The 22,950-nt window shown below is 36.5% G+C and overlaps 1 protein-coding gene across 1 annotated transcript in view; it reads left to right on the top strand.

The window, feature by feature from the left end:
* nrxn3b (neurexin 3b) overlaps positions 1–22,950 on the top strand; it is a 248,514-nt gene that overhangs the window by 65,007 nt on the left and 160,557 nt on the right. The window contains exons 8-9 of the mRNA XM_056763675.1: positions 8,087–8,525; positions 10,630–11,013. Of these exons, the coding sequence (XP_056619653.1) occupies positions 8,087–8,525; positions 10,630–11,013 (823 nt within the window). The remainder of the gene's footprint in view (positions 1–8,086; positions 8,526–10,629; positions 11,014–22,950) is intronic.

Raw genomic sequence — 22,950 nt, 5'->3', positions numbered from 1 at the left:
TTTATTTTGAATATGGCACATGTTCCTTATTTAATTCATGACTAAGTTTAGGAAGGCAGTTAGGAAGGCAGAGAAAGCAGATATATGCCTTCCTCTCAGGATTTGGCCATTAATTGAGAGAATGAATTACAGGCAGAACAGAGAAACGCTTTCTGCATCATCATCAGTAACTTACTTGAATTCTTAGAGCTGAATTTGTGCATATTTCAGCATCCACGGACCCAGTGAGGGTAGGAAAATCATTTTGAGAAATGAACTAACGATACCTGTGAATAAACAGCTTTATTTTTCCTAAGCTGTGTCGCTTGCAGTAGTTACAGTTTAAATGTCTGGTTGGGGGCTATGTTAATTATTTGTATTTTAAAACAATTAAAAATATAATAATAATTCTAAAACATAATAATCAGCTGTATGTTAAACAACAGAAGTCTATGCTTTGGCCTACTTTAGTTGGCAAAGTAAACGTGTATGTGTGTTTGACTGTAAAAATGTTTGTTACACTTAATGAATAAACATGAGAAATATCTAGGTTTCTTTACAACATTTTTTCGGTACACACACACGTGTGTGCTCAGTGCTCAGTAAATTACAGTATAAAAGGATAATTGCCTGGACTAATTACATACTGATGTTGGTAGTGTACTCTGTCTCACACGGCTGTGTTTTTGATGAAAGCTTGCAATGTCTGCAATTACTGTGATGTTTCAAATCACATCTTAAAGAAACGTATAGTTTAGATTCATTTTTCAGTATTAAAGTGTTTCTTATTAAAATGCAGAGACAACTATAACTAGAATTAGCTGATTCCCTGAATAGCCTAGTTTTATATTGTTCAACCCAGATGTATTTCTGTACTGCTTTTCACAGTTTTACACTGTTGCAAGGCAGCTTACACAAAAAAAGATTATCGTACAAATAGTGAACGAATGAACAACGTATGTACAAATGAAATCCAGGTGTTCATGCTTTAGTGTAAACAATCAGATGAGAATTTTTTGTACTTATTTTTAATGTTTGGACATTTACACAAATCTCTGAACGTAGGTATCAGAAACCTTGTATCTCTCTATTTTTTACATAAATCATTATTATTATTCACCCTTTATATTTGTCACAAGGTTAAGCAAATATATAACCAAAAAAATAGCTTGTCATCCCTGACAACACAGTATTTGATCCAGAATGCACCAATATATCGGCAATTAATCGGTATCGGACGATAGTTTAAAAACAGACGATGATCAGGGTCAATATATCCTGTCAGTCAAAAGAGGACTTCGTTAAAATGTACAATTTGCTGTGAAATGACAATCTGATGTACTCCAAAGACAGCACATGTAGAGGAGAATATATAAAATAAATGTAGTAAATATATACAAAAGAAAAGAACAATAACAATGTATTTATTATCCTACGAAGTTTAAAGATTCTTCACTTACGCTTATATAGAGATCAGTGTTGAGACAGCGGATGGCAATGGAAGCAGAAATGTGCAAATATATGTTACAGTTGTATGAGTACAGTGGTAAATGCTTTTTATCATATACAAAGAACTGCCTTTTTCCCATCTCTAAAACAGAGAATTTGAGGTATCAGAAAGACTGCAATGATTTGCTATTTCTATTAAAGAAACCTAAATTACTTTCGGTGGTAATCAACATTTTGACACAAGTACTGTTAATGAAGCTTAACCTGCGCTGAACCCCATTTATCTGATGCTTGCAATCACTAACATTACAAGCAAAACACTAGTCATGGGTACAATTTGTTACACTCTAAATCAAATGGTGCTATATAGCACTGAAAGTGGTTATTTGGCTCGATATCAAAGGGGAACCACTGTAAGTGCTATAGCACCATATCTTGTTTCTTTGGTGGTTCTTCAGATGTTGTTTGGGAATACTATGGTGCTATACCATCGCTACCGAATAAAGAATTTGTTAAGCCCCTGTGTGGTTCTACAGTGGTTCTTTGGGGTGGTTAAGGTGCTACAGTATATACCACCGCTGTTATTTAAAGAACCTGTTTTGCACCCTTTAAAGGTTCTTTACGAGCCAAAGAAGCTGTTTAGCATAATTTTTGTTTAATAAATAAACTGTGATTTGGGACCTTTTATGCAGTGGTGGAAAGAGTACTGGAAATGTGTACTTCAGTACATGTACCGTTACATTGCTGAAATTGTACGGGTGTGAAAAAAGTATCTAAGTTAATGTAAAAATTACTACTTTTCTTAAAAAGTACTCATGTAGTGTTTCCACCAAACGTGACTTGCGCGGATAAATCACACTATTCGCGCGAAATTGGATGCTTGAACATTAGCAGTTTACTTGCTTCATTCACGAGTGAAATTCCCTTCACAACAAACGCAAATTCGTGTCATGGGAGGGGCTTCTGCCAGTCGGCTCCAATCTCGTATATATATATATATATATATATATATATATATATATATATAATATTTGTATTTATTTTTTACAATTTAGCAGATTGTCTGACCTCCTCACTCACTTTCTTCCAAGCAAGATGGTTGGTCCTGGTTTGATAAAAGTAAGATATTTCGTAGGCCTACAGCTCCAGATATCCAAATACAGCAACGATGATTTTTTCCTCCATTGTTGTTTGGGATTTCTGCCTCCGCTCGCAACATCATAATCACCTCACTACTAGAGCAAGCTCCTGATTGGTTAACGCGGCATGAATTTTTGCCAAAATTCCAATTTTTTGACTCGCGCGAATGATACAGCGCAAATAGTCCAAAGATTTGAATTTTCGCGCTGCATGATGTCCTATCCCGTCTTTGCCTTGGCTTAACATGTAAATCACTCACGCTTAACGCTTCATTCCCGTTTGGTGGGATCGGTGCTAATGAATCATGAAAAATTATTAATAATCAAATTCGTAGTTTTATATAGAAAATAGCTAATTTTCATAAAAAATATCTTTACCTTACACATAAAGCATATAAATAAACAACAGTTCATGTCCAAAATACAGATAGAGGCAACATAAAAGTAAGAGCAAAAAGGCAGAGCACTTGATGTAGACACTCTGGAGAGAGATGGACAATTTAATCTCATGATATAGCGTTTGGATGACACTTGGCGAACAGAGTGATACAGGAACTCAATATTTCTTCTTATCTCGGACGAGCTTTCGTATTGTGCATGTATATTTTGAATATATGCTATACTAACGTATTTGTTGTAACCAGCTCTACAAATCTCTCCGCAGAACAGCCGCTTGATACGTGCCCTGCCGCACTACTGAAACATAAGCAGACTGAATGCTACACGATATTGATTATAATGTTGATACGCTTCATAAGAAGTTAATATATCGCCAGGAGGCGCAGGGATTGCGTTTTTGTTGCCTAAGTCTTCTTTGTGAACTTTTAAACACACAGCACTTGTATGAATGACCAAATCTCGCGATTTCAGATAAAGACTTTCTTTACTGTTATACTTAAGAAACAATGTCATCTGCATCTTGGGTGGCACGAGAGGCAGTTAATGAACATTCCATTCCATTTTCTACCGCTTATCCGAACTACCTCGTGCCAACCCATCGCAGGGCACACACACTCACTTATTCACTCACACACTCACACCCTACGGACAATTTTTTCCACAGATGCCAATCAACCTACCATGCATGTCTTTGGACCAGGGGAAGAAACCGGAGTACCCGGAGGAAACCCCCGAGGCACGGGGAGAACATGCAAACTCCACACACACAAGTCGGAAGCGGGAATCAAACCCCCAACCCTGGAGGTGTGAGGCGAACGTGCTAACCACTAAGCCACCGTGCCCCCCCTAATGAACATCAATCTGGTTTTTGAATATCCACGTGCTTGTTTCTCCTAACGTATTGGTCGTAGTCAGCTCTACAAATCTCTACGCAGTTTGTGCCTTTTCGGTCTTAAACTCTGTAGGCCCGCTTACGGTCAGATATCTTTATTGGCTGCTAAAATGCCTGTCAAAGGTTTGAATATTAATTTAATTTAAACTCAGTGATGAGCGAAGTATTAGCTTTAATTTGTAATGAAGTAAAAGTATAATTAGAGACTTAAAAATGTATTCATAAAGTACAAGTATCTCAAAAATCGACTTAATTACAGTAACGTGAGTAGTTGTAATCCGTAACTACCACCCCTGCTTTTATGGTTCTACATAGCACCATTTGACAAAGGTGATATATAGCACATTTAAAGATATGGTGCTATATAGCACCTAAAGTGGTTTCCCTATATATGATTACGAGCCAAGAGCCAGTTTTAGTGCTATATAGCACCATTTTTTTATATAAAGGTTTGACGTTAACATGATTATGGTACACTATATTCACACTTAAGAAACTCAAAAACATATTCACAGTTACAATGTAACACATCCTGTTTCTCCTCGAAATTATAGATTTTTTCCCCACTAAGTCATTTCTCCATGATCCTCCATCTTTCTCTTGTCTTCATGTTCTACATGTCCGACCACAAGCACTTCTCATTTATACTGGGCCTAATGCAGTGGGCAGCTGCACCCTATTACACACGAAGACACAGATGCCAGATAGATTAGGGTCCACTCCCCACTCGGAGAGCCCGATCGATATCCACCAGCCCTTGCTTACCCAGAAGGAGAGAGAGTGAGAAAGTCAGGACAGAAAGCCTATAGAGCCGTTAAAGGCTTGGCTTTGATTATAAATGGAACTCTGTGGGCAGAGGATGGCCCCCAGATAAGGTGATAAAGTGAGGGTCTAGTTTTAGGTAATGTAACTGAGTCTGTAGACTACCCCCCCATTCCATCTTTCTACACATTATTTTCCATTATACCGTTATCGATCGGCTTGAGGTAATGACCATTGAAATCATAACCTGAGGCATAACTACATCCCAGCGCAGAAGAGGTTGATTGGAGGAGATCACAGGAACACTGAGGAAACAATTTCTGCCGTTGTGCTTTTGTTTCACAAGGGATTTCCAAAGTGTTTTTTTCATGTATTGTGTTGAATATAGTGGTTTGAAATTGCGTTGTTAGGATTTTTCTGTGACCTTTATAAATGTGTTACATTATACTATGCTTATTATACATTACTAGATATTGTTATAGATTTCTAGATTTAAGACTATAATATAATATTAGTTTATTCGATATTTTAGTTAGATTAAAAATGTATTAATCTGTATAGGTTCATCTCTATACTCTATAAAACTTTATTTACTCTATATTACAATTAAATAACTCCTTTTTTACAATGAATTGCAATAATGTGTGTTAAAAACATCCCTAAACCAAACACGAAAAAACACAGTTTACTTGTGACTCCATGGGTTTTAACATGTGATGTTAGTTTGTTGTGTTTCATTTTTAGTTGTTGTCTGTGAAATTCATTTGGATTTTCTGTAAAGGCTGTGTAATTTTGACAAGAATTTACATGCAACCCAATATTTTCATAATTTGTGAACACTGATACTAAACAGTTATATAAATTTAAAGACCTTTTAAAATATTTTAAGTTGCCCTTTGGTGTCTCCAAGTGGCCATTTTGTGATCTATATTTGTTTGTAACTTTTCAAAAAATCCATTGACTTGCATTGGTTTTGTGTCTATACAATAGAAGTGAATGGGAACCGCTGTTGTTCAGTTATCGACTGTTTTGAAAAAAATAAAACATAATTAATTCTAACTTTTTAGAAAATATTGCTATTTAATATTGCTATATTTTATTATGAATCCAACTGTGTCAATAATGTTTCTTTTTTCCATTAAAAGAGCACTGTTGGGTTTACTTGTGGGGCTTTTTGAAGTAAATCCAAGGAGGCTGTTCAAAGAATCTCATAGAACTTCCCGAAGTTCTGGGTTTATGCTGTCTCAAGTGCTTTTGTCTCTTTATGTAATCCTAGACTAAGTGGTGATGTTGAGATCAGGGCTCTGTGGGGACCGTGCCATCTGTTGCACAATCCTTGTACTTCTCTTCAGCAGAAGGACTTACACAAAAATTTATGATCGTTAAAAATAAATATATTTTTTATGATCTTAAATGCATTTTGACGTACAGGCATATATCTGTTTGAAATTATCATGCAGAAAAATTTAACCAACATAATTTCTCTTATTATATATAAACTGTGTGTTCACTGTGTGTGTTCAGTACTGTGTGTGTGTGTAAACGTGGATGGGTCAAATGCCCATCACAAATCCTGAATATGGGGACCATAATTGGTTACACATAACTCCACAAAATTTTGAAGTCAGTGATTTGGACCAAATAAAAAAATAAAAAACTTCTAGAAAAAGTCCAGAATAGATATGGAAAAAAAGCATCTCAATGAGATATCTCAAGAAGATGGTTGATAATATGCCATAGAAAAAAATAAATAGATTTTCTATTGTTCGGATGGTTTCACCGCTCAGATGTATGATGGGTTAATGGGGGGTGCTGATAGGTCAATGCTGAATCTGGGTGAGATGGGGGATTAGGAACCTCGGGATGGAAATCCCGAAGTACACTCAGAGACTACTGTAGATAATAATGTTGGTGAAAAAAAGAGCTCCTTCCCGAGTTCATCACGCTCTCTCTCCACACTGCTTCAGTTAGGACGCAGGGCACCTGTGTTGATTTACTGTCAAATCTTTCAGGATTATCTGTAATCCTGGAGCTGCAAAATCTGTTTGCTGACAGCTGTGTCTCCGACAGAACTGCTGTCTGCTGCGCACATACAGTAGTGCCCTATATAGCGGCAAGAGCTCTTCCTTTAGGCAGGAAAGAGAAGAAAAAGCCTTTTAATTTTCTGCTTGAGTGGATTTCAATTTACAGTTCTTCTTGGTTTTTTGTATTTTGTTATAGTTGGCTGTAATGCATAGCTGACTGTATATGAGAGCGTTTAGCTTGGTAAATAGGCACAATATCAAAGCACATTCTTTCTTTTAATATATTTTATTAGGTATGTGTTTCTTTGAGAATTTTGTTATTTTTAACAATGTTTATAGAGTATACTTTAAATTATAAAAAGGCGTTACTTGTTTTCTCTTAAAAATTTGCACAAAAAACTGTTATCAAAATGTAATTAATTCCCATTACTCATAATGTATTTTTGAAATGCTTAAATAATTTATTAATATTCATTATTATTATTATTACTAGAGATAAACCAACACTAAATGTCTCCACTGATACTGATAGCCGATTGTTCCGAGTGATACCGATTCTGAAGATTATATTTATATTTCTTAACTTTCTTAATGTTATTAATTAATATATTGATTAGTAATATTGAACAGCTTTCCTGTAGCTCAGCGGTAAGAGCATTGAGTTAACAATGCAAGGTTGTGTGTTCAATCCAAGGGGATTACAAATACCTATGTACAAATGTATACGATTATGCGATGTAAATCGCTTTGTATGAAAGCGTCTGCCAAATGCATTTTATCGACCAATACCGATTATTGGTCGATATATCATTGCATCTCTAATAATTATTGAATGTGTATTACATATTTTATTTATTATTACTATTATTTTTACGTATTAAATACTTAAAAAATGTTAAAACATAGAACATTTTCCAATTTTATGCACAAATATTATTATATAATTGATTTTGACAAATTGCAAATAAACATTTTATTAGTATAGGGTATTCTTTTTATTAAAGCTTTTATTTATTTCTTTCCTTCATTTTATTTAATGTTTTACACAAACATGCTGTTCTCTCTTTTATTATATTTTCATTTTCCAATTATCTAACTATTTTCCTAAAATCTTAATAATTAATATACTGTATATGGGTAGTCGACAGCAAAAGTCTAGAAAAAAACAAACATAAAGATAAATCTTTCTTACGCTATTTTACAGTATATTTTAAACATATAAAATAATTTATTTCACATATATTACATTTTCATTTAGTCATTTGGCGGACGCTTTTATCCAAAGCGACTTACAGTGCACTTATTACAGGGACAATCCCCCTGGAGCAACATGGAGTAAAGTGTCTTGCTCAAGGACACACTGGTGGTGGATGCTGGGATATTAAGCTGTTGCTTTAATTTATCAAATAGACGGTCACGCCCAATGTGTTTATCTATTTCAGGTGGTGTACAAAAATAATGACATACGACTGGAACTCTCTCGCCTGGCCCGCATCGCAGACCCCAAGATGAAGCTTCAGGGGGACGTGGTGTTTAAATGTGAGAACGTCCCCACCCTAGACCCCATCTCCTTTGAGACCGCAGAGTCCTTCCTCAGCCTGCCCAAGTGGAACACCAAGCGCGTGGGCTCCATCTCCTTCGATTTCCGTTCCTCAGAACCCAACGGTCTCATCCTCTATACGCAAGGCAAGCCCCAGGACAAGAAAGACTCTCGCAATCAGAGGAGCAACAAAGTGGACTTCTTCGCTGTGGAGCTTCTGGATGGAAACCTTTTTCTTCTATTAGACATGGGATCGGGAACCATTAAGGTCAAAGCCACACAGAGTAAGGTAAACGATGGAGTGTGGCATCACGTAGACATCCAGAGAGATGGAAGATCAGGTGGGTAGAGAACTTCAGAGATGTTTCTTCAATGTTAAACACTTGCATCTTAATAACAATCATTTTTGACTCGACAGATTTAAAAGGCCCGAATTTAAAGAGGTTGTCTTGTGCCATCAGGCCGTAAAACTCTTTTTGGTTCTTAAACTTCTTTATCTTTAAAGGAGTCATATGACATGGCAGACGACACGGTTTGTTTTAGATGTAATGCAAGGTGTATACACGATTTAAGGTTAAAAAATGCTGTATTTTCCACATACCGTGCATGTTTGTATCTCCTCTATAATGAAACGAGCAGATTTTTAACAAAGCTCAATGCTCTGAAAAGTGAGGTGTGCTATGATTGGCCAGTAGACCAGTGCATAGTAATTGGTCGAATACTGCAAGCGTGTGACGGAAATGTAACGCCTCTTACCATATTTGGAACATCAGGTTCTAGAACAATTGTACTGACAGGTACGCCCACCTTACTTACATTTGGGCGGTCTTAGTCGACTCATACTACGAACTGATGTAGATTTGTGGGGATGTGGTTACAAGAGGCGTTTCAAGCAGGTCTGGGTGAACATTCGCTTTTAGATAGAATGCTTTTGTTCAGACACTATCATTTTTGCAATTTTAATCGTCTAATACATGCATGGGCAACTTATAACACAAAAAAGACAAAGAAAAAAACATGTGTTCGCGCGATAAGACCCTTTAAGAGTGTTGGAGTAAGTTCTGGGATGTTTTATAAAAGCAATCCAGTCTACCATCACTTCTGCAAGTCAGAAATGTCAATATTGCAGCACTTTTATCCATGAATATAATCGGTTCTCTCTTGAAAGTTAATGGCGTCATTTCCTGTAAAGCTCTCTTTATTAGGGGCTGTGTTAAGCGTTGATTCTAAATCATTTTCGCAGCAGTCGACAAAGTGCACAGCAAAGACTTCAGTGAAAAGTCATCAAGCATAATGTGAAAACATTTCTTGCACGCTGAAGATACATTTTATTCTAGATTACATACAAAAGCTTAAGGCGTTGTTGTCACAAACTCCATATCTTAAGGGACACCATGGCCACAGGAGGGAGGCTTTTATTTCACTGTATGCTTCAAGTTTATAGTCATAGAATCGTAAAATCTGCCTACACTTAACATATAAAATTATGTAGAAGGATTCTGAATCAGCTAAACTTTTCACTAAAATGAGTATGGTGACAATATAATTTGCCTTTACACTTCAACATATTCATCTTCTTCAGATGCAGATCTAGTCCGGTATCACGGTCTGATTAATTGCCCAGCCATCAGGGAAGTCCCTAGAAGCTTGTGTTTCTCAGTAATAACGGACTGAGACAGATATATAGACATCTGGGTGTTGTGAGACCAGAAATACTTGCATTGGGGAAAGTCAGCGCAGCTTCTCAATCTGCCAGAATCCTGAGAACAGCTCCAGTGATGTTTCTATTCCGAATCATTGTGGCAGAAGACTTTAACACACACACAAATGCTATTTATATCTATGATACGAACACGGCTCTCTGGAATACAGGATAGTGTTTTGTCAGTTGTGGGACCAAAACATTTTTGGCTACTTAATTGTATATTCAGTGAGTGTTGGGGTAATAAACAGGATGTTACATCATTGTCAGTTTCAGATTATGATCCTGATTTATCTTGCCACAGTTTATCTTGCCATATTATCCTAAGTTGTTCATTAAAAACGATCTTTCTTTATACCTTAAACTTAAATATAAGATACTTTGCATGGGAATCACATAATTTATTTTATACATACGGTATTGTGGCAAACACGAAGGAAGATATTCGAAAGAAAGTCAGTAACCCCATATGCTGCCATAGTAGGGAAAATGCGGGATGAGATCTGTTTGGTTACTGACATTCTTCTGAATATCTTACTTTGTAAGAGTAAATGATGATTCATTATTGTGTGGACGATCCCTTTAACCTCGTCACAATTAATTTTTTATACCCAGTTTGTCTTTTGTTGAAGAGGAAAGTTTAGGCATGGATAATAATAGAGGCATAATGTAACTGAGAGCAGCTATAAAACATTTTCTCCAGTTATGCTCCATTTCTGATAGCCTGTTGTTGCTTCGAACAGGTATTATTTCCGTGAACAGCCGTAGGACACCATTTACTGCCACTGGAGAGAATGAGATTCTGGACCTGGAGGGTGACCTGTATCTCGGAGGTCTCCCGGACTACCTGCTCGGCCTGGTGCTTCCCACCGAGCTTTGGACCGCTGTGCTGAACTATGGCTACGTGGGCTGCATCCGCGATCTCTTCATTGATGGACGCAGTAAGGACATCAAGCAGATCGCAGAATCCCAGAACAGGGCTGGCATTAAGGCTTCCTGCAGCAAAGTAACAGGAAAACAGTGTGACAGCAACCCCTGCAAAAACAACGGCATATGCAAGGAAGGTTGGAATCGCTTCATCTGTGACTGCACCGGAACCGGTTACTGGGATCGGACCTGTGAGAGAGGTGAGTGACGATGAGTTCAATCCATTTTGTCAATCTTTACTAATATTTAGAAAAGAAAAATTATGAAAAATGTCAGACTGCAAGCTACTTCGGTGTTTTATGTAGTGGGGACTGACCATGACCCTCCAGTTGTTACACAAGGCTACATAACTTAGTTTCCAACATAATATTAAAGTATTAATTTAAGGAGAACACCATTAAAAAAAATTCAAAGTAATTAAATCCAAAAACTGTTTCTGAAAAAGAATTTGTTCGATACCATTTTCTTACTTTATTATTGCATTGCAAAGAAACTCATTCATTTTTAAGTTTGGCTAAAGTTTATTTTTTAAGTGCATTGCCTTTGTTTTGAGCCAGACATAAACTACGCTTCATGGAGAAAGTTGCCTTATATAATTTCCAATATATTTGTCTATTGTTATAGCAATGGTTCTTTCAATCCGACTCCTCCAGAAGAATGAAATGATCAATATTGTCTGAGATAGATAGCCTAAGAGCAAAGTAACACAGTTAAACCTGTCCAGTTTTTAGAGCAAATGAGGGTTAATGCCTGGCTGTAACGGCCAATATTTCCAACACAACAAGCGTTCGGATGTTCCATCAGAAATGACAGCTGAATGAATCCTTAAGCCTCTCGGCTGTATGGACACGGAGTGGACAGCAGTCGCTGCTTTACAGCTGAGGAGATTTTGTGTAACCTTTCTCCAGAGATTTAATAGGATTTTACTTCCACTCTCAGTGACTTTCTGCCTGCTCTCGTGGCTCAGGAGGATCCAGAAGTTAAATTGAACAAGGCTTGGAGCAAGAAAATGTTCCCATGGTGTTTGGAATTAGGAGCAAGCTCGCATTAAGTTTTTATGACAGTTTGTAGATAGCTGCTCCTCGGGCTATTGGGGGATGCAATCTTCACGCAGCATGGGCGAATTGCTCTTTTTTTTGCTATACCGCAATTTTTTTAGGTCTAGCAGATGGTTCAGGAAACACTATGGACACCATAGACTTGTGAAAAAGTGTGAACTTGAGCTAGTTAAAGAAGCAATATTTAATTATTAATAATATTAATATTATTATTGTCATTATTATTATTGTTGTTGTTGTTATTAAAAATAATGAAACCATCATTAAACTATTATTGTTGTTATATTAATAATAATATTAATGATAATACTTATTGTTATTATTAATATTATTATTAATATTACTGTTATTTGGCAGGTAAGGTAGATGGTGGCGAAATCACATGTTTTGGAAAATAATATCATAATTAAAATTAAATTATCACATATTGTTTAAATATACTTTGTATTACTAATAACCGTGAACTCTCTTTCTTCCTATGCTAGTATTTTGTCAAAATCCAAAGTAAATATGTATTTGACGGATAGCATTATTTATTTACTTTTAACACAGATAAAAGAGTTATCATGAATTAATTGCAATTATAGCCGTGCGGTGAAGCCCTGATATTTTGTAGTTATGTGCAAAGTGTGCACCAAAGAATCATGCACAATAAGACTAGGAAAGTACATTATGTGAATGCATTCAAGTATGATTTTATGTAAGCTACCAGCATGCTATCGAAATATCTCTGTGTCAACCACAAATTAGTAGCTTAACCTGGCCCTCTCACAACATAATTTCACAACTTCTCACAACATGACTCAATAGAGGATAAGTGTATCACAGTCACGCACAGTCCTCCATAAAAGCAGAGGTGCATTAAACAATGCATTGCAATAATGAACCACAGGAGAGGCCATTCCTAAATGTAAGGAGGAATCTCTGAGGCATTGGTTAGCTGAGCTGTCTCATCATGTTAACCTTGCCTGAATCCTGAAGAACACTCTATTTTGGAAGGGCTGGGAGGCTCGTGTGTGCACGAGCGCGTGTGTATGTGTGTATGTAGATGTGTTAACATGCCTCTTGTCCCGCTGTATCTACTATTCCACCTGCAGTCAAGAACACGCAGTCACATGTTAATGCCGAACCTGACCGCCGCAGCCAGCTGTTATCTAAGGTCCCTTCATGATTCTGGGGCCGCCCTGCTGGGATACGGCCTGGTGCTGACTGATGTGAGCTGGAAGTGTTCGATGTGCACTCGTGCTGTGGTGACATTTTGTATGTAGAGACTGGAGTATGCTTGAAAAAGCTCTTTTCTCCTCCCACTTTTTGTTTTAGTGGGAAACAAAGCAACGATTTCAAGCGATTTCATTGGGTTACATACACTTTCTCCTCATGATTATTCATTGAACCCCAAAGCCAGATTCATAAAACAGTCACGGTGGGATTAGAAATTACTTGGTCTGAAAAGAGCTGACAAGTTAAACAGCACTGAGTTGAAAATGCAGGAATATGCGTTTATATGTATAATGTTTTCATAATAATTCACAGAATGAACTGTGCAAATTACATTGTAGATGTGTTTTGTGAGTGAACACGTGCAAATGAAAGTTTTAAACTTGTTTATTTGACCTGTCAGTTAGGACATGTGCTGAAGTGCTTATGTAGACGATAGATGTTTAATTCTGGCTTGCAACAGCTTCTGATGCGAAGTTGCTTATAATTCATTGGAAATAAAATAAATGTTGAGCAACTTTTGTAGTGAATCACAGAAAAAAACATTTTTAACTAAGGTAAAAGTATTTGATACTATCTAGTCCACACAGATGTTTGCTTCTATATATCAGCGAGATTAAATCTTTCGTTTTAAATTGTAACCGGCTGGTACTTGTTGCTTATTACTACTCTGCGTTGTGTAACAGAATACGAAAAGAAACAACTGGAACTGTTGCTGATGGAGATTTTATTATGAGGCCTGGATGGATTAAAGAGAGTACAGTCTGAATAGATGTTACGTCTGTAACTTTTCACCTCTCCTCAGCATGCTCAAAGCGATCTGAGTACACATCACATGGATAAATCAAAACAAAATGCCAAAAACACATTACAAAGCGCGTAAAGCGCAAAATGAATTGTTTCAAACACTTATCTAAACATGCAATATAATCTCCTGCAGCTAGTTTTAAATCAATCACGAAAGTTTAACAATCGACACAAAATGGATGTAATAAGAAACAAAACAGATTTAATCATACCTGGATGGATTAAAGAGAGTACAGTATGAATAGATGTTGCGTCTGTAACTTTTCACCTAAACAGATTAAGAGCAGTTATTTTATCTGTTAGTCACAACATTCTGTTGACGCACACACACATACTCAAACCGCTGTACTCGGTAATAAAACCATTAATACAATCCATCCATAACACTGTGAACAACAATATTACTGCATGCCGTTGCCTTAATCAAACTTTTATAAACTTTTACAGACATGTGCTGAGAAAGCACCGCTAATTGCTTACCTCTCCTCAGCATGCTCAAAGCGATCTGAGGACGCAGCGTGAGTTTACCCGAAATGACGTCATCACGCAAGGCAGATATAAAACCCTTTCCCAAAACAACAAAAATAAAATACAAAACTAAATTACAATGCTTTTTTGTGGACAAATTATTACAAAGTAAAAGAGTAAAAATTGAAAAGAAGGATTGTTAGTGAAATACATTAATATTAGTATATACAAGTATATACTCATTAACATCCGTCACAAAATCATGAACCTCATAAAACTATTATACCCTATAAAAGTGAAAAATTAGTTTGAAGATGATAAATTATCTGAATAATAGAAGGCAACACAAAAAACGAATGACTTAATAGATACGTACAGTTAAAACTGTATACTTAAAAATGATGCATTTTTGAAACAAAAATCATTTCAGACAGTAATAAACGATGATACAATGTTTTAAGAACCATTTTAATGCAGTTTAGTATACAATTTTGTTTTGCCAGTTCATCAAATGTAGTATTAGCAGTTTATCTATCAAATGGGAAATGGACGTTTAAGTTGAGTGGGTAACAGTGTTCATTTAAGCCCATCGCCAAATGTTGTTGATAAAACAGTATTTAAAGTCCTTATGAGCTCAATCGTCTGATATTCTTTCTACCTTAACACTGAGTATAAACAATAGATTAGATTTAGATAGATTTACAGTAATACATTTAATTTAGAAAACAACACAAACTATGTTTAACCCCAAAAATATTGATTTAACATGACAAATGTGACATTTCATTGACATTAGAGCTTCCCTGCTGGGAAATTATGTCCTAAGGAGGTTTTAATTAGATACTGTATGTCGGAAGATATTAAACTTTATGCTTTCTTTATTACTTTGCTCTCATCACAAATAAATAGACTTTTGTGTTAAAAAGCAACATCTCATTCCATCATCTCACTAAACACAGCAGTCTTCTACATGGACAGGTAGTCGATTGGCCACATGCAAAAATCATCCTCACTGTTACTGCTTCCTTTTTGGGAGAGGGGATACAAGTATAATGTGGCAGATTTTAGAAAAAGAGGAAACTTTAATAAAATAAAACTTTAAAATAAAATAGCCCAGTTTCTCTCTGGCTCTCTCTCTCACACACACCTGGTGTGTAAGAGAAGAGGTGTGAGCATTCATCTTTTCCTCAGGCTGACAAACACCTTCATTGTGACACTGATCTCAGCAGACATCCTCACTGACACTGCAAAGTTCCTGCTCGATGGCTCCGTCTCTCTTTTCAATGGAATGTCTCTTGTTATTCAGCTTTATCTTCTAACGTGCACATCATTACACAAGGTTTACTATTGTTAACAGCTGTCTAGGAGTCCGTTTTTAATTGTTCTACCTCAAACCCTAACCCTAGCTCTACAATGTATTTTAAGGGGACACACTTTTATCTATTTTATTACTATTTAGCATACCCCCCCGTTGAAAGACCAACAAAAAACAACGCTAGTCTTTCTGTCATTTCACTGTGAAGCCTCAAAAACGTTTAATTGGCTCACATTATGTACTCTGAACCCAGCATAGCTTTTTCTTTAAAAAAATATAGAAGTGAACTATGAAGAGGTTTTTCCACGATATGACCCCTTTAAGTCATCTTGTTTCATCAAAAACCATCACTGTTATGGAATTTCATGAATAACTCTGAAATCCAGATAACAGCTCAATATTTGAGCAGTCATTTATCTTCACACTCTCTGCGGTTCAGGTGGAGCACATGAATTACTTTAAAAGAAGCCCCTTTATTCCAGGGTGACACGTGCGTTGGAGAGCTGTAAAGCAGAGCTTATTATTCTAATCAAGGGTAGAGATGCTGTTATCGGCTATGAAAATGCAAAGGCCAGCACATTTGCAAACAAAAAGCTTCATCTTCATTCGCTGCCATTTGCCTTTTGTTCCACATGTCATTTACTGACAAAGACTTTCTACATCTGAACAAAGAAGAATAATGAAGCTGGCGTCTGTGGGCAGTAGTCAATGCAAGTTTAAAGACGAAATCTCTTGTTTGATTCTTCTCGTTTGGAAAAAAACAACTAATGGTTTTCTTGGAAATGTAAGAGAATGTGGATAGTGTTTCCCACTCAAATCATATAAAAAGTTAAATAAAGAGCTTCAGAACGGACCAAAATTACCATGAAAGTAAAAATATGGTGTTGTGTAAACATATATTGTATATACTTTATATATATTGTGTATCCTGCTTATCACTACATAAAAAGTTGGACACAATTTTTTGGGGGATATTGACTTGACCTGGAAGTACCTGGATATTACAATTTCAGACCTCTGAATGTTGTGATGGACCAGAGTCATTGACCGTTAAAAGATGTATAACATTTACTTACACTGTAGAATCAAGCCAAAATGTCCGAGACATGGCCACTTGCGCAGATGATGTCATTCGAAGCCACAGTATGTAGTTAATGGGAGGTGGACGTCCCATATGACTCAATCGTAAATGAAGAAATCACCAAGCCTATTTTTGGCTTATAACTGATCAAACCAAACATGTTTGAAGAAAACGAACACTTGAACGCACTACATGATGTAACTAAAATGACAGAAAACATCTTTGGCAAAAACATATTTGAAGTGAAATAGATTTTTTAGTTTGATGTGATTCCCGTTCATTTACATGGAGTGGGTGGGGTTTATGACCTATACTGCGGCCAGCCAGCAGGTGGCGATCAAATTGCTTTGGCTTCCCTTTTCAGACATTGATTCTATGACCAGAGAGTAATGTTACACCGTGTCTACACCAACATCCAGTGTGGACAAAATTGAAAATTATAATGTTCTTATGCGTTTCTAATGTATTTTGTTGTGTCGCGTCCACTCTAGACACAGTGTTACAATGACTAATAACGTTGTAACCTCTTTGAAAACCATGTTTTCTGTTGTGTTGTTTTTGTGATTGTACATTATAACAGTTTTTGTAGATTAGTGATGGTAACAGAGCTGTTCCAGCTGAGCTTTGGGCTACTCTCGGAATAATCTCAGGCAGGCAGTCAGAGATGTAGTCACTATGAGCTTATAGTAACCAGTTCCAGCCAGTGAACAGCTAAGAGACTGAGACAGCTCACGTCGCACTGGATTTATAGAGTACGCTTGTATGCAAACCCCTTTTGTATTTTAGGACTTCCGGTTCCATCGCCCCAAAGTCTATGGGTTTTTTAATGGGTTTTTTGTAAAATCGACTGAAATAAGGTCTGTGGTAAAAAAAAAACTCTAAACATTTTTCAAATATGACCAACTTGTGATTTTTTAAACCTTTATTGTGTCTTGAAAACGGTGGTTGCTAAGAAGTTGCTAAAAGCGACTACTTGCTTTGGCGGGGACGTTAGACGTCATCGTGCATGTAAAGCTCACAAATAATGCAACATGGGCACAGATGTCTGAAATCATTGTTGGAGTAATTACAAAAAGATGTATAAAAAATGTTCATGTCATTTAAACTGTATGTGACCCTCTTATGTGTGATCTCAAGGTTTTGTCTCAATGAAAGCCAGTGGTTGTCAGTGTTTAATTACTAAAGTTCTTCCAAATATCTTCTGTTGTGTTCTGCAGAGGAAAGAAAGAAATAGATTTGGGATGATATAAAGGATATGAGAGTAAATGATGAAAGACGTTTTAACTGTAGGTGAACTGTCCCTTTAAATAAACAGACGTTATGTCACCATTTGAGCACACTGTACTGAATAAGAGAAAAACATTAGTTCATTCCACAAATATTTAATACACAAACTGTATTAAATATTTATGTTTTTCTTTTTCTCACTTGATTTTTTTTGAACAACCTGCATCTACAAAGATTCTGCATTAACCTATCATTTATTTAGATGGAACAGAACAGTCTTGGGATGTGTTATAAAATATATAAAACAAAACTTAAAAACGTGGCGCAAGATGGTATAAAATGTAAAATGAACATTGACAAGTAATGACCAGCAATTAAAATATATATATAGTAGTGTGAATATATAGTACACCCAATTTTTTGTTGCATGGGTAACGTTTCCCTTGGGGACCCCACAATGTAGGCTCCTGCTGTGTAGTATAGGTTTGTATGCCTTTAGTGGGGACAAGTAAAACCTGACACACACACATATGTTCACCCACATGGCCAAGGAAATGTGGCTTTCGGCAAGCAGTCATGTGAGAAATTGACAACACTCCGGCAAGAGAGAGTCAGAGACAGAGAATGTGCTTCTTAAGGTTACGGTAACAGACCTGTATTAAGATTTCTCTACCCTCTCTCTCTCTCTTTCATAGAGACACACACACACACACACACACACACACACACACGCACACACACACACACACACACACATATCTTACCCTCAGTCCATTTCTTTCTATCTGGGTTCTAATGGAAGAGTTGAATACCGTATATGCTTTGGCCTCTACTGCCCTCTTCTGTTCACAGTGTGAAGCAGCTGTGATGTTGACAGGGGATGGTGTTTTGTAACCAATAAAATCCTCTGAAAACTCATTGTTGATTTTCTGTTGTCCAGGACATGGTGGGTTTAAAAAAATTAATATTAATAATATTAAGAAATTTATTTTCTCCAGGGTATGTTTAAATGTATAAATCATCCAAAAATAAATATTCAGTCATCATTTATTCTCTCATGTTATTCAAACCCTTCTTTGGTTCTGTTGATGATAAAAGACGGTATTCTGAGAAATGTCTCAGTTGTTTTGTGTCCAGGTTGTTTGGGGTCCGATGTTGTTTGGTTTCCAACATATTAAAAAATATCGTCTTTTGTTTTTTGCAGAAGAAAGAAAGAAAGTCAAACAAGTTTGAAATGACATTATGGTGAATAAACGATGAACGAAATTTAATTCTGAGTAAGCTATTCAACAATACATGTTGTTTCTATGGGTTGCCATTCTGTTTGGGGTTGTATCAGTTCTGTGAATGGGATTTTTAGAAAATCTGCCTCTTTGAAGGTGAAAATCCTCCCTATTGGATTGTAGATGTGTGCTCCACTTTGGCTACTGTGATACTCTGAACAAGTCACATGATCTGTTTGTGGGACGTGCATGATGTCACAGGGGAGCTTGGCCTAACTAGTCATGAGTTAACGCCAGATATGGCCAGATGCAAACCAGTTTAAAATGTATTTTATTTATAAAATAAATTAATATAATTATGTAAAATGCTTAATGACAAATGAAGTGCAATAGGGCTGTTTGAAACTATTAATATTTAAATTGTTTTACACGTTTAAATCTGCTATTTCCTGTAATTGCAGTTCCTAATATTGTATTCTGTATTTATTCACACTGTATATCCTGCACTTGCTAATTGCACTTCTGGTCAGACCTAAGCTACATTTCGTTACACTGTACTTGTATATGTGTAATGACAATAAAATTGAATCTAATCTAATCTAAAAAATTGTTCTATTGAGAATAAAAATATTTACTGGTAGATTATGTTGAAAGAGCAATCTCAGCCTGAGATGGAAACCACAATTAAATCGTTAATACTTCGTTCTGACCACTAGAGGGAAGAAGTTCCACTTAATTGGACCAAATAGTCCAAATTTTCTGTTTATTTTTTTGTCTAAGTTTTTTTTTTTTTCATTTTTAGAAAGAATTTGTGTTGTGATAAAACAGACCCGGTACTTGCCTGGCTCGACTGGAGCGGAGCAATCAGATATTCTGCTTGGGCAACAATGTATACAACCATAGTTCATTGCATGCAGCATTTTGATATGATTTCTGTGATTAAATTGACAGATTATACATTAGATTGTACAAATGGGATGTATTTAATTTTTTATATCGTCAGCTTGGTATATATGGTGGGGAAACTCCCCCCCAGACATGGCCCCAAACATTTTAACTGTGTTGTTAAATTTGGTTTGCTTTGTAAATTTTGTTGTGTAGTCGAACTCTGGGCCACCGTGAAATATTCTTCACGCAGCTGTCGGGGAGGATAAAATCTTGTTTAACCTGTTAACGCGGGTGAGTGTGATTCTCACATTAGAGTCGGCAGGCGGAGAGTATCGCAGCTAATAAACCCCACCCCTGTCGTCATTGCCGATTTAGTTGGTAATTATGTAAAGTGTGGATGACTTTCATTTCCTGCAAGGCCCTTTGAAAATGCCTCTGTCCTCATTATCATTCAAAATGAGCTTTGGATCTGTTGATATCTCCCTGAAAACACATCCAGCTGTGCTGTGCCTTATTTGCGTACACACAGTTCGAACAGTTTTAACATACCCTGGCAATAGTGTCTGTGTGGTTTGCTTTTAGATAGACTGTTTAAGAGAAGAGTTTGCGGATCCAGACAGGGGGTTAATAGGCTCTTCATTAATGCTTAAGAGCTCCATTGACACTCAGCAGGTGTGTAACAGCAGAAGCAGGGACGCTAGGTTTCAAATATGTGATGAATTGGCCGCTGTAATTGGGAATTAATGCATGCTAATAGAGTCGCTTGAACACAACCCTGTTGTTTTTTAAGCACTTGTGCTTGAACATAGCCAAATTAGATTTATACAGATGAAACAGATTGCTCTTTAACAGCAAGTTTGCATTAAGACCGAATAAGGTAAGGGATAGTTCACTCAGGGCGTGGTCTGGGGGGGCTTTGGGGTGCATGGCCCTCCCCCTATTTTTAGGGGGACCTTCAAATTATTTGTTCGTCATTTGTTTAAGGTGTTCTATCATTTCTGGCCGTTGAACATGTGTGTAATTCACATTATTTTCTGCACAACGGCTTGGCTGTTAAACGCCGTCACTTCCATCATTACACAAAGGCAGCAGCTACTATCAGCCAATGGCTCATTCTTTTTTCTTCACCACTGAAACTCTATGCAGGTATTTCACGGCTGGTTGCCTTTTTTAATCCATTTTCTGAGAAGCTCCTTTTAGCTCTGCGAGGTAGCATTCAGGCTGAAAATAAAAGGATACTGTGTATGTTAGAGATGTGAAAACAGCACCTCTCTAGTCATTGGAGGTATTTCTCTGCAGACAGAAGAGATATTTTGTATACAGTAATTACATATTATTATGTGGATAATTCAGCCAAAAATTACATTTCTGTCATAAATTGATCACCCTCTAGACTACCAAAGTAAAAGATCACTGCGATCACGGGTCTCAAATGTTACGAAAGTTTCCATGATAAATAAACAAACGGGAGACTCTTGGTAACTTATGGATATCACCCAGCACCCAAAATAATTATTCACCATTATTCGCAAATGGTGGATAAAACCTTAAAAAATTATATATGAGCCCGCCACATCAAAGAGATCGCTTATTCGCACGGGCTTAAGATCACAGACAACCTCTGCAATTAATTCAAATGTCTATAGGTCATCAAGTAATACTAATATCATGTGAATAGTGCTCAGGGCACATCAAGCTATCTATAACAAAGCATAGTGACGCATAGTACAAAAAAGTTTCCCTCACATAAGATTGCTGCGCCATTCCTATCGCATCCAACATTGATGGCACTGCTTTTTAATTTTAGTCTCTCCACAAATTCAGTGTCTTGTGCCTTGTTCACGAAGGAATCCTCAAGAAATGAAACGAACAAACGCTCCATGTTTTTCCTACATGTGCTGGAACTTCCAATGGTTATACAGCGACTGTATTCTTCCACTACCAGGGGTGGCACAATATTTAGCTATCTTAAACAGAATGTTAGTTTATTGCTTGCTCGCTCTATCTGGTTCCGCCCCTTGTGTTACTTCAGAATTGTCATGCGCGAACCAGTGGGCGGGGCTAGAGAAGTAGTCCTTGATATTTTTCTATGAAGAAGGTGTTCAAACTATCAATGTCGTTATAGATAGGTGCATTCCAGAACCTGGCTTTTGCTGGGCCTGTTGTCAATATCACATTTGTAATCTCGGTAACAAGGCATTTTCAGTTCTGACACTTACATGATGTTCGCATGAATATGATTCCCTCTTATATAACAAAAGGTTGGTTAAAATTGTGATTTTTGATTCATTTAATTCGATACTTTATGGTCCCCGTAGGCCAGGAGAGGTATTGTGATTTGTCACAATGCGCATGCATCAAACGCCTGTGTTTGAGTAAAATTAAGTAGTTTTGCTAAACTGTGAGTTAGATTGTAGATTTTTTTATGATTGTTGTACATTTTTCATGTATTTAGCATACATACAATTCTAATTTAAAATTATGCTATATTAAAATTATACAGTTATAAGTAAAACATTTTTTTCCCAAAAGGTACATCTTGAAGGAGTAATGTATATGTATGCCTTTATAAATGTTTACTTTGATTTCGTTTTTCGTATTTTATAAAACGTTACGTAAGTACTATTGTCAAGCATGTACAGTAAGTATGCCTCTGGTTTAATGTCTTTCTAATATTATTGGGGAAGCTAGTTTGAAACTATAGGTTTCTGAGAGTCCAAGTTTTAAGAACTTAGTTTCAAAGTTCCTCATAATTTTCAGTCAATACGGACTTTAACATAAAAGTAATAATAAAATAATTAATTTCCGGTAGACCTCCGCAAAGAATCAATAACTGTTGAGTAGTTTTAATT

This window comes from Triplophysa dalaica, chromosome 13 (genome assembly GCF_015846415.1).
Source record: "Triplophysa dalaica isolate WHDGS20190420 chromosome 13, ASM1584641v1, whole genome shotgun sequence".
Classification (NCBI taxonomy): domain Eukaryota; kingdom Metazoa; phylum Chordata; class Actinopteri; order Cypriniformes; family Nemacheilidae; genus Triplophysa; species Triplophysa dalaica.
Note: the sequence above shows the minus strand (reverse complement) of the source record. Positions and strands in the feature narration are given on the sequence as shown.